General features: G+C 45.7%; 1 protein-coding gene across 1 annotated transcript in view; it reads right to left on the bottom strand.

The window, feature by feature from the left end:
- Positions 1-13,236, bottom strand: part of DNAH8 (dynein axonemal heavy chain 8) — a 1,926,251-nt gene that overhangs the window by 466,510 nt on the left and 1,446,505 nt on the right. Inside the window, 1 exon segment of the mRNA XM_029592920.1 lies at positions 4,607-4,710. Coding sequence (XP_029448780.1) covers positions 4,607-4,710 — 104 coding nt within the window.

The raw sequence follows: 13,236 nt of genomic DNA, 5'->3' as shown, positions 1-13,236 counted from the left end.
CCTGGGAGTCCTCTGAATCCTCTGAATCCAACTCCTCTTGCGCCGGGTAGTCCCCCCAGGGCAGTAGACATAAAGCTCCAGGTACGCTAGGGAGCCCCTGCTTCCGCTTCTCTGAGTCCACGTGGCCAGCCTTCCGCCCGCACATGCCTGCCTGCCTAGCTAGGAAGGCATCATGGAGAAGCAGCACAAATTCGGGTGAAAACCCCCCTGGGTTTCCCGAAGGACATTTTGGGCTGCTGGGACCCAAGATCCCTTGATCCGCAGGGTCTGGTCATGTTCTAGGAGCACACGGAGGTGTGGTTCCCCCTGCATCATGGGATCTGCTAGCCGGTGCCGCCTCGGCAGCATTTGCCACTCCCTCCTGAGCCCCCAGATCCCCTGCTGCGGCCTTGGCACGTCGTCGTGGCTTTAACTTTTGCTCTGATACCCCCTCCCCCCCTCCTGCACACTCTGTGCAGAGCAGAAAGTCATTAAGAAGGGCCACCCGAGCCCCACATGACCGGCAGGCTTCCCCTTGCTGCAAATCTGCCATCACTTTAGTTATTTTACCTTTTTTTTTTTTTTTTAATTCTAAAACAGCAGGCCTGCAAACGCTTAATCAATACTAGACATGGCCGAGCCACGAGGGGGAGGGGCACACCACACGGCCAAGAATCGAACAGAGGAGGGCGCACTACCCCCTGCAAATCCCGCCGGTGCGAAAGACCGGTCTCTGTGCCGGCAGAAAAAAAACTGCACGCTAACACAGCTGTGGAGTTCAGCATTCGGAGGCGGCAAAAAATGGCAAGGAAACCCCCGCCCCCCCAGGGGAAAATCGCCACTGCCAGCTGTCCACGATCCTCCGCTTACCTCTGGACCTGCCCGCGATGAACACCGAGGCTCTGTACCAGGAGGCAGTGCCTCAGCTGCAAAGCAGGATCTTTTTTTTTTTAAACCAAAAAAATTAAAGGCACAGACACCCAACAAGTTCCCATAGAAAAATAAAAAGTAGGGTACTTCCCTGAAAGGTGCTCTGGCTGGCAGAGGGGGACTTCAGGTCCCACTGAGGGAGCCAGACCACTGGCTATCTGGGTCTTGGAGATGCGGGCTGAACTAGGCAGGGGTATCCAACCCCCCGTTCGCCCAGCTCAACCCGAGGGAGGGCCCTTGTCCAGGAACCTTGCACCTCGGGGAGAACATTTTCCTGAACACTCCTCAATCAATCAGGACTGCAGGTTTAGCACCTCTACCATCTGCTGGAGGTAGAGAAATACTGAGGGACTGCAGGTGGCACTGTTGTATATGTGGCAGTGCCCAAAGTTTTGTTCTCTACCTCCATCTGCGGTAGGGATGAATAAAACCCATTTGTCTGGACTAATTTGGGTATGTTCAGGAATTGGTTCTAAACAGAAAGCGGACCTGATTTCAGTCTCTTACAGAAAGACCATGGTCCTTCAGCTTCTCTGTCCCAGCCTATCTTATGTGTCTGTATCTGCCAGCAATAGTTTATGCTTGACTTTGATGAAAGGCTGAAGCATTTAAGATGAGATACTGAATTTGTGACAAAAGGCAAGGAAATATACCCTCTCCTTCCTCTGCTAAAATACTTTCTGTGCAAAGTTTAAATTACTTAACTCAGTCTCTTAGGAGGGTAGTCCAACTATGTGCTCCTGGGCCAGGTTATCTCTGGAAAGGAAGTTTCTCATCTCCTGGCACCTCTGTCCTTTGTTGGGATTATACATGTAGCTAACTATGAAGCAAAAACGTCTGTCTGTTTCTCAGAGCACAGACTTCTATTTCTCCCTCTTGTTGATTAGCTCTTCAGGAGAAGAACAGATTGCAGGGCTTCCAGATGCACCCCTCTCTTCCTGGATCCTGGCTCCAACTCTGGCCATCCACACTGCGTGCATACAGTCAGAGCCAGCCAATTTGTACCTTTTCTTCCTTAAAAGGTCTTCCAGCATTTCTTTGGCTTCCTCCTCTGCTGGCTATGTAGTGCTGTTTTCTGGGCAGGCTAAACAGTGTAGCCCTTTTCCCAACTTGTTAACACTGTGAGTGCTGAATGCTGGTTCTTGCAGAACATTTGTCATTTACAGAAGAGCACACAGGGGTCTTTACATATTTTTATATTCCTTCACCTTGGCTACAAGGGTTTACACTCTCTACAGGGTTGAAAACCCCTTTTTGACAGGTCCAAAACACATCACTCAGATCCAGACGCAGCTCGGTCCACATTGTGCAGCTTCAATATATGATAAGATCATGGAGGAAGGAACCTGATTTATAGTAGCTTGCTACACTTGTTTCTTTCAGCTTCATCATATTTTCTTCCCTGTGTTCCTCTTTTTGAGTTTCCTTGTACTATTTGAATGCTGATCTGTTTGCCTTTAATTTTTTAGCCACCTCTTTGGAGAACCATATCAATTCATTTTCCTCTTGTTTGTATTTACTTTTCTTACAAAAAGGTTTGTTGTTTTTATAATAGATCTTTTTAATTTGGTCCTCTGTTGTTCCACTTCACCCAATTTTACCCAGTCTTCTGGCTACTCCTCAAGGTACCTCTCCACTTTAACAAAGTCTGTATTTTTGAAATCCAGGACTTTGATTGTTTTGCAACCTCTCTTCATCTTTATTTATTTATTTATTTTTTATTTTTATATACCGATGTTCCTGTAAAGAATACATATCGCACCGGTTTACAAGGAACTGAACAGTCGCCTCCAGGGCGGAAATACATTAAAACAGTCGCCTCAAGGCAGAATACATTAACACAAGTATACAGGAAAACTATTAAAGAGAACTTTCATAAACTCAATTAAATGTAACTGGGAACCATAAATCAGGAACATATGTACAGAGGTAGGTATATTGTCTGTCGCTTCACCAGATTTTAGCTCTCAGGGAAAGCTTGAGTGAATAGCCAAGTCTTTAGCTTCTTTTTGAATGTCGGAAGGCATGGTTCTTGGGGGAGGTCCGGTGGGAGCAGGTTCCAAAGATGGGGACCTGCAGTGGACAGAGCTCGTTTCCTCAATGAGATTTTTGTTGGCTGGGTGTGAAGCATGTTCTGGAATGCACTTCTGATTGGTCTATTGGAGATGTGTTGCTGTAGTTGGAAGGATAGGTTGAGGGGGGAGTTGTTGTGAAGAGCCTTGTGAATCATCATGAGGGATTTAAATTGTATCCTAAATTGTATAGGCAGCCAGTGAAGATTTTGGAGGATAGGGGTGATGTGATCCCATTTTTTGGTGTTAGTGAGAATTCTGGCCGTCGCGTTCTGGACCATCTGAAGTGGTTTGATGGTGTTGGCTGGCAGGCCCAGGAGGAGTGAGTTGCAATAGTCCAGTTTAGGGAGGATGATAGATTGTAGTACCAAGCGGAAGTCTCGGAAGTGTAGAAGAGGTTTTAATTTTTTTAAGACTTGCAATTTGAAGAAGCAGTCTTTGGTAGTATTGTTTATGAACTTGGTGAAGTTGAGTTGGTTGTCCAGAAGTACACCAAGATCTCTTACTTGTGGCGTGTGGTCGATTGATGTGAAGGAGAGTTGGGTGGAACTAGTTGGGTTGAATAGAGAGCACTTGTCTGGAGCTATTATGAGGATTTCAGTTTTGCTAGTATTTAGCACGAGGTTGAGGCTTGTTAGCATGTTTTTGATTGCCGAAAGGCAGCTGTTCCAGTAAGACCACGTCTTGACCCTCTGATGATCTAAAGTAGCTCCAACTTTTTGGTTCCAAAACCAGTTGTCATCTTCCTCTATGATTCTTGTAAGACCAATTCAATCCAACACCCAGACCACCTGCCAAGTTTTGCAAAAATCCACACAGCCACAAAACCTAGCAAAGTCATTGTCCAAAATATCCAACTACCCTATGCTCACTGAATTTGGGGTTTTTACCATAGTGTTTCCATGAAGATTACCTCATTAGCTTCTTGGAAGCATAACTTGTTAGGGTTGTAAGCACTGCTCCAATGTCATACCACTGCACAAAGGGACGGATTTTAAAAGGGTTACGCACATAAGTTCCGCACGTAACCCCTAAAAAAAAAACCCTGCGCGCACTGAGCGTGTAAGTCCCGGGGCTTTGCTAGTGGGGCGTGCCGGGGGGCGGCGCGATGTTCGGGGCGTTCCGGGAGGGCGTGGTGCCGGCCCGGGGGCGTTCTGGGGGGCGTAACTTTTGTGATAAAGGTGGGGTGGGGGTTAGATAGGGCTAGGAGGGTGGGTTATGTAGGGGAAGGGAGGGGAAGGTGGGGGGAAGGTGGGGGGAAGGTGGGGGGAAGCGGAGAGAACGGGCAACGCGCCCAGGGCTCGGCGCTTCACAAGGTGCACAAATGTGCACCCCCTTGCGCGCGCTGACCCCGGATTTTAAAAGATACCCGCGGCTACGCGCGTATCTATTGAAATCCGGTATACTTTTGTTTGCACCTGGTACGCAAACAAAAGTATACACTCGTGCTTTTTATTAAATGTATCCCAAAAGGCATCTAACTTGGGTAAATAGGCTTTTGAAAATGATCATAGTATGTTACATTTACATTTTCCTTTGAAAATGACCCTGATAGTATCTGAAGATGAGTATCTTAATTCCAACCACAGTATTTCTATTCTCATTTAGCAACTTTGGATACTCACTTTGTCTGCTTTTAAAGATGCTACTGCTAGCTCTTTCTCCTTAACTGCCAGCTCCACAGATAACATACCAACAGATTCACTAGCTTCCATAAGTTTATCAAGACCTATCAAAAGGAGATAATTTTAGTAGTTCAGAAAGGTAGAATATGATATGTACATTTCTTTGTTTACAGAAAATGAATATTTCATTCCAGAGAGAGTAGTTTACAGGGGGGCCTTATGATTCTAGAGGTCCATATTCAGTCACTGTCCAGATATCAAAGTTAGCTAGATAAAGTTATCCGGCTAACTTTGGAGCTGGCTAACTTTATCTGGTTAACTTTAGGACAGCTCTTTGATCCGACCAAACGTAGCAGGCTAACATAACTCCGTCCCAAACTGCCCCTGGAATGCCCCTAAGTTATCCGGTATAATAACTTATACCGGATAACTTAGGGAGCAATTTAGTTAAAACACTTGTGGGAACACAAGGCCTGGATGAACAGGCACAGTAATTGAGTTAAAACACCAGTAGGAACACAGATTTGGGCACTTAGCCAGCTAAGTGCCCAAATCTTCACTTAGCCTGATAGCTTCTGAGTTATCCATTTAAATGCTTTTGAATATGGACCTCTTTTTTTTTTAGCTCAATCTATATGAGAGTCTCATAATACTTCTCTGAACAACATTTTCCTGACAGTGAATTTTGGTTCTTTATTTGGTTATGGGTATTCATATGGCACTTTTTTTTCATATCACTTTTTGTGTTGTTATGTTTTGGCCCCTTTCTTGTGTGTAATTTAATCATTGTAAACCAGTTTTTGTAAACCACATTGTGCTGCTTCCACTAGAAATGTGGTAAGGAAATTTTAAAATGATATGCTAAGAAATCCTGGGAAAGCAACCACTTCCTGAGAGCAGCACCAACACATGGCATGGTTGAAAGATTGGACTCATCAGCACAGAGAAGAGAAGCAGCTTCACATTGATAAAGGGAGAAGAGAACTTATTTTTTAAACACCTATAAATAAATCAACAAAAGAGTTAACTCAAAAGAGCACTTCCCTAAGCTCAAGAAGAAAATGACCTGGAAAAAGCTGCAAAAGAAAAGGAATTCACAAAGAATGGATAGCAGCTGGTTGTGGAGAAAGCTTGAGTGTATCCAAACAAAAGGTTTATCTACATTTCTACATTTTCCGATGATACTGTAGTTATCCTTTTCACTAAAGTTAGTTAATTAATTCTGTTACAATGTACTATGTCATTATAAGGCTTGCCTTTTGACATCATGTTATATGTAAACTGATGTGATATGCCAAATTGAATGTCGGTATAGAAAAGCAAATAAATAAATAAATAAGATTTGGACTGTGTTTTTAAAAAGAGAATATATGCTGTACTTTTATTTGCCAACTATCCTAGATTTTTTTGAAGGGGCAGTTTGCAATGGGATTTCCGCAGATAAATGGGTGTTTAGTAGGGATGTGCAGACAAAACGTTTTCGTTGATAAGTTGATAAGTTGAAATTGAGGGTCGATTTCGTTCAATATGGACATATGGAGAATTCCATAAGTTGAGGGTCTGTCCATAAGTTGACCGGTTCCCATTAAAGTCAATGGGGGAAGGATTTCCAGCCTATTTTTGGCAGCAGAATTGGGGTTTTCTTATCAATTGTCATGAAACTTCCGGGGAGCAATCATCACAACAACAAAAGAGCTCCAAGGTACTTAGACTGTGGCAAAGTGGCACCTAAGTGGCATGAATAGCCTAAGGCACTGGAAAGGTGCAAAGGGGTACCAGAAGTGGCAAGAGTGCTTTAACAGAGGCACAAAGCAGCAGTGAGAATGTCAAAAACACACCACAGCTTCAAAACAGAGCACCGATAGCAGATGCATGAACCATCAAAGGCAGCACCACAGGCAAAGCGGCAAGACAAGTGGCATTGACATCCAACAGCACAATGAAGGGGGAACATAGCAAGAAGATAGACTAGCACCAACACACTGAGGAACCATGACAGTGGCAAGAACACCACAAGGAGTTAAATGAGTCATCTGGTGTATGGCAGCAAAGCAGAGTGGCAGAAAGCTGATAGGGGCAAGAAAGGCTGGCAGAGTGGAGGTAGTCTAGTCTGGTCTGGTCCCTGTGGTTTTGATAGGGGAAAGACAGGCTGGTCCAGGAGAGAGTTCCCTTTCCTTTGTGCAGGGAAGGACTCCCTGGAACGGGTCCACCCCTAGAGTTGGGTGTACCGGGTGTTTACATTGGCGTCCAGTGAATATCGTTGGCGTCTAGTGAATTCCGTTGGCTTCTAGTGAATTCCGACTGTACTTATGCACTTCAGCTGATGACAAAGGAAATTGAAGAAGATCTCTCAGAAATAAGAATACTGCTACTCCAGTCATCCAGGCCTGGATGAGCAGGCACATCATTTGAGGACAGAGGTCAATCCCAGCTAGGGACACAAGGCCTGGATGAATCAGGCACAGCAATTGAGTTAAAACACTTGTGGGAACACAAGGCCTGGATGAACAGGCACATCATTCGAGGACAGAGGTCAATCCCAGCTAGGGACACAAGGCCTGGATGAACAGGCACAGCAATTGAGTTAAAACACTTGTGGGAACACAAGGCCTGGATGAACAGGCACAGCAATTGAGTTAAAACACTTGTGGGAACACAAGGCCTGGATGAACAGGCACATCATTCGAGGACAGAGGTCAATCCCAGCTAGGGACACAAGGCCTGGATGAACAGGCACAGCAATGGAGTTAAAACACCTGTGGGAACACAAGGCCTGGATGAACAGGCACATCATTCGAGGACAGAGGTCAATCCCAGCTAGGGACACAAGGCCTGGATGAACAGGCACAGCAATTGAGTTAAAACACTTGTGGGGGGGGACGACAAGCGAAGGAGAGAGGAGTTGGCCGTTCGCTTGCTGAGGCCTCCCAGGTGCCGGGAACCCGGAATTGACATCCCTCCGGTGAGAACAGCTGAGTCGCGGCGAGTGACGTCAGCTGGGCGTGACTACCTCCTATAAGACCGGGGGTAGGGCGGCGCCCCGCCGCCGCCGGCGCGTCGCCTAAGCCGCGCGTGCCAAAGGCGCGCGCGGCTTGGTCCGGCTTAGTCCGGGGGAGTCCGGGGTCCGGGGCATATTTCTTTTGTTGTTTACCTCATGGGAAGAAAAAGGAAAGCGAAAGTCGCAACTTCGTCTCCGGTGCCTTTTCATTGCACTGGCCCGATGGACCATCACGTGATAAGATGGATGGAAACGCCAACTGAGGACAGTGTGGAAGCTGTATCCTTGGCTTCCTTAAGTCCTGGCGAAGGACAGAGATCTCCACCGCAACCGAATCCAGAACTGGTAGGAGCAGTTCATGAGGATTTATGCTTGGCAACACAAGCAGTAATCTCACGAACTGAAAATAATGATTATGTTATAAATTCCGTAGAAATTAAGCTCCCAGTTGAAATTGAAAGTAATATTAGTCCTAATGAAATATCTGACAATATTACACTGTTAGATCTAGGGCGGATGATATCGAGATTGGATGGTAATATAATGAAAATGAATAAGTCATTGTCAACAGTGATTAATAGAAATATTGTGGTAATTGAGGAACAAGGGAGGAAAATATCTAAGTGTGAGAAAGAAGTAGATACCTTGACATCAAAAATGCAATTAATTCAGAATACAGAAAGTGTATTTATTAAAGATAGTTTAGTAATGCATAAAGAGATTGAGCATGTTGAAAATCTATATAGATTGAAAAACCTTAGGATACTGAATTTTCCCCAAACTCATTTGTTATCACCCTATGAGATGTTTAAAAAATATCTGAAAGAAATTTTATTATATGGGGATGAGGAAATACCAAAGGTGTCCAAAATGTATTACTTTCCAAAGAAAGTGGTAAAAAATATGGTAGAACAGAGGAATGAAGAAGCTACTTCATTCACTGTTCCATCACTGCTCTTCCATCACTGTTCATTGACTGTTCCATCACTGCTCTTCCATCACTGCTCTCTACATTAATGGTGGGGGTGGAAGGGAAATAGAACCAAAGAGCTAAGAGAAACAGATAAGTATGAGAAAAAAATGTGAAGCTTGCTGGGCAGACTGGATGGGCCGTTTGGTCTTCTTCTGCCGTCATTTCTATGTTTCTATGTTTCTATGTTTCTACTTCCCACAGTATAGGTATATCAACTTTCCTAGAAGAATCACTAGATGTGATTACAAATAGGGCAACCCTTTTTATTTCATTATTGGCTGAACAGGACAAAGACATATTATTTAGAAAATATTTTAGAAGTAAAGATATATTATTTTGTGGGCAGAAAGTCCAAATATTCCCTGATGTGGCACGAGCCACACAGGCCAGGAGGAAGTATTTCCTTTCTTTGAAAAGTCGTGTGCTCGCCCTTGGGGCAACCTTCTTTTTAAAGTTTCCATGTTTTTGTTACGTGACCTATCAAGGGAAGAAATTTGGATTCACCGACCCTACTCATTTGGAAACTTTTTTGATTGATAAAAATCCAATCCAGCTATCAGAGAACGATGTCCAGGAAAAATGAATAAATTCCCTCTCCTTAGAATGATATTGTCCTAAGAATGCCCAGTCATGGGCATAACTTAGGAAATTATATATGTATTGAATTTGTTTCATACATGGTATTCTTGTTTTCCCCCATGTTATGGGAATGTGATATAAATAATGGAAATATGGTTTGTAATTATTTGAGAGATGGTTGATGATTTGTACCACATTTTTCTTGTATTTTCATGGTTAACTACTGAAGAAAATAATAAAGTTTAAATTACAAAAAAAAAACACTTGTGGGAACACAAGGCCTGGATGAACAGGCACAGCAATTGAGTTAAAACACTTGTGGGAACACAAGGCCTGGATGAACAGGCACAGCAATGGAGTTAAAACACCAGTAGGAACACAAGGCCTGGATGACCAGGCACATCATTCAAGGACAGAGGTCAATCCCAGCTAGGGACACAAGGCCTGGATGAACAGGCACAGCAATGGAGTTAAAACACCTGTGGGAACACAAGGCCTGGATGAACAGGCACATCATTCGAGGACAGAGGTCAATCCCAGCTAGGGACACAAGGCCTGGATGAACAGGCACAGCAATTGAGTTAAAACACCAGTAGGAACACAAGGCCTGGATGAACAGGCACAGCAATTGAGTTAAAACACCAGTAGGAACACAAGGCCTGGATGAACAGGGATACTCGGATAGTAATTTTTTTATTTTTTTATATTCTTATTTTAAAACGTTTCTAGCACTTCATACTTGATTACACTCAGGTACTGTATGTATTTCCCTATCCCCAGAGGAACACAAGGCCTGGATGAACAGGCACAGCAATGGAGGTCAAACACCAGTAGGAACACAAGGCCTGGATGAACAGGCACATCATTCGAGGACAGAGGTCAATCCCAGCTAGGGACACAAGGCCTGGATGAATAGGCGCAGCAGTCGAGGACAGAGGTCAATCCCAGCTAGGGACACAAGGCCTGGATGAACAGGCACAGCAATTTAGTTAAAACACTTGTGGGAACACAAGGCCTGGATGAACAGGGATACTCGGATAGTAATTTTTTTTTTTTTAATGTATTTATATTCTTATTTTAAAACGTTTCTAGCACTTCATACTTGATTATACTCAGGTACTGTATGTATTTCCCTATCCCCAGAGGAACACAAGGCCTGGATGAACAGGCGCAGCAGTCGAGGACAGAGGTCAATCCCACCTAGGGACACAAGGCCTGGATGAACAGGCGCAGCAGTCGAGGACAGAGGTCAATCCCACCTAGGGACACAAGACCTGGATGAACAGGCACAACAATTTAGTTAAAACACTTGTGGGAACATAAGGCCTGGATGAACAGGCACATCATTCGAGGACAGAGGTCAATCCCAGCTAGGGACACAAGGCCTGGATGAACAGGCACAGCAATTGAGTTAAAACACTTGTGGGAACACAAGGCCTGGATGAACAGGCACAGCAATTGAGTTAAAACACTTGTGGGAACACAAGGCCTGGATGGAACAGGCACATCATTCGAGGACAGAGGTCAATCCCAGCTAGGGACACAAGGCCTGGATGAACAGGCACAGCAATTGAGTTAAAACACTTGTGGGAACACAAGGCCTGGATGAACAGGCACATCATTCGAGGACAGAGGTCAATCCCAGCTAGGGACACAAGGCCTGGATGAACAGGCGCAGCAGTCAAGGACAGAGGTCAATCCCAGCTAGGGACACAGGGCCTGGATGAACAGGCACAGCAATTGAGTTAAAACACTTGTGGGAACACAAGGCCTGGATGAACAGGCACAGCAATTGAGTTAAAACACTTGTGGGAACACAAGGCCTGGATGAACAGGCACAGCAATTGAGTTAAAACACTTGTGGGAACACAAGGCCTGGATGGAACAGGCACATCATTCGAGGACAGAGGTCAATCCCAGCTAGGGACACAAGGCCTGGATGAACAGGCACAGCAATTGAGTTAAAACACTTGTGGGAACACAAGGCCTGGATGAACAGGCACATCATTCGAGGACAGAGGTCAATCCCAGCTAGGGACACAAGGCCTGGATGAACAGGCGCAGCAGTCAAGGACAGAGGTCAATCCCAGCTAGGGACACAGGGCCTGGATGAACAGGCACAGCAATTGAGTTAAACACTTGTGGGAACACAAGGCCTGGAATGAACAGGCGCAGCAATGGAGGTCAAACACCGGTAGGAACACAAGGCCTGCACAGTAGACGGTCAGGCACAGCGATTCATGTCAGGAACATGTGCTGCAGTTTATTATCTGGAGCATAGGAGGCAATTAGAGCTGCTGCAAGGCTTTGAATAGCTTTCATTCGTCTTGCCATTCACAGGGAAAATTTGGAAAGCCAAGCAAAGGCAGGTTTACTTTCAAAAACACTAGCATTTCCATCAACTCTGGTGCCAGCCTTGAGCGGTGAGGGCTCATGATATCCCCTGTCATTGAAAAGACACGTTCACTGGGCACACTGGTTGGTGGACATGACAGATATCGTTCAGCCACTTTGGCTAGGTGTGGCCAGACAGTGGACTTGTGTGCCCAATATGCCAGCGGATCTGTCTACATGTTCTCTATCGGCTCTGAGAGATACCGTGTCACTGACAGCTGTGCTGCTGTCTCCTCCTGTGCTTGGGAGGGCTCAGAGTCACTCAATCCAGCTACTTTCTCTCTCGCCCGTTGCACAACTGATGAATCTTTATGGCCAACATGCCTTGGGCGTTCTGACGTGGAGGAGGAGGTACTACCTGTCACTGACACAGGGCTGCTCCTGCCTGGGCTAGCAGCACAACTCTGTGACGTGCCTGCTGTTTCCACCTCTGCTTCAAGCCTAATCTGACTCTGTTTCCGCCTATGGCGCTCCTGTTCACGGACCTTACCTAACAGCAGATCCTTCACATATGACAGACAATTGGTCTGTAAGGCGAGTTTACCTTTCACACGGGGATCACAGACAGAGGCGAGCATGTATGTGCTGTCCTCTGTTAAAGGCCTTAATCTGTCTTTCACCTGCTGCTGCAAAACGTCCAGACACTGCAGCACCTCAGCAGTCATTCCCTCTTGCTGTTTAAAGGCCTCCAAATGGTCATCCAGGAATTTCACTATAGGGATGATGTCGGCCAAGGTGGCACTTCTGGAACTCAGCTCCTCCGTGAAATCCTTGAAGGGCTGCAGGATTTTTACCAGCTGACTCATGACTAACCAATCGTGATGCCCTAGGGGATTCTGCACACCTATGTCCATTCTACCAGAAAGTTCATGAAGGGGTGTCTGCAGCTCCAGTAACCTCTCCAGCATCATAAAGGTGGAATTCCACCGGGTGGCAATGTCTTGAATGAGACGCTTCTGAGGCATATCCAAATCAGTCTGCTTTTGTCGGAGAACCTGCCCCGCCTTGACACTTCTGTGGAAGTGTGCTGCTATGTTCCTGCACTTTTGTATTAACCTACGCAGGTATTCATTCTCCTTGTCATTGGACTCCAAGCCCAGAGCTGACGTCACTACCAGATGCAGAGTGTGTGCAAAACATCGGATGTTCTTAAACCGCCCATCACTTATTGCCTTAACCATGTTTGCACCGTTGTCTGTGACAAAAAACCCTGCCCGCGTTTTCCTGTCTCGCTGGTGCAGTTGCCAGCCCTCCAGCATCTTTCTGATGCATGCTAGAATATTGGCTGCGGTATGGGCCTGGTCCGCCAGGTGGGTGTGCAGTAAAGCCCACCTCCACCCTGACACTTCTTCAGTAATAGAGCTGCTGGCTGCCCCTGCCTCAGCCATGTCCCACCAGTGTGCTGTCAGAGAGAGGTAAGAGTGTGCAGCATTCATGGCGGTCCAGATATCGCAGGTGAAATGCACTCTTCTGTCTGCCTTACCTAGCAGTGCTTGCAAGCGACTGCGACACTGCTTGTACAGGCTGGGGATGACCTTTCTACTAAATGTGGTTCTGGAGGGGACTTTGTAATTTGGAAGTACAACCTTCAAAAAGCGCTTGAAACCCACATTCTCCACTAACTGCAAGGGCTGGTCATCAAGGGCAATCATTTCCCCAATGCTCCTGGTTACAACTTTTGAGGCT

The sequence above is a fragment of the Rhinatrema bivittatum genome, chromosome 3, assembly GCF_901001135.1.
Source record: "Rhinatrema bivittatum chromosome 3, aRhiBiv1.1, whole genome shotgun sequence".
NCBI classification, from domain to species: domain Eukaryota; kingdom Metazoa; phylum Chordata; class Amphibia; order Gymnophiona; family Rhinatrematidae; genus Rhinatrema; species Rhinatrema bivittatum.
Note: the sequence above shows the minus strand (reverse complement) of the source record. Positions and strands in the feature narration are given on the sequence as shown.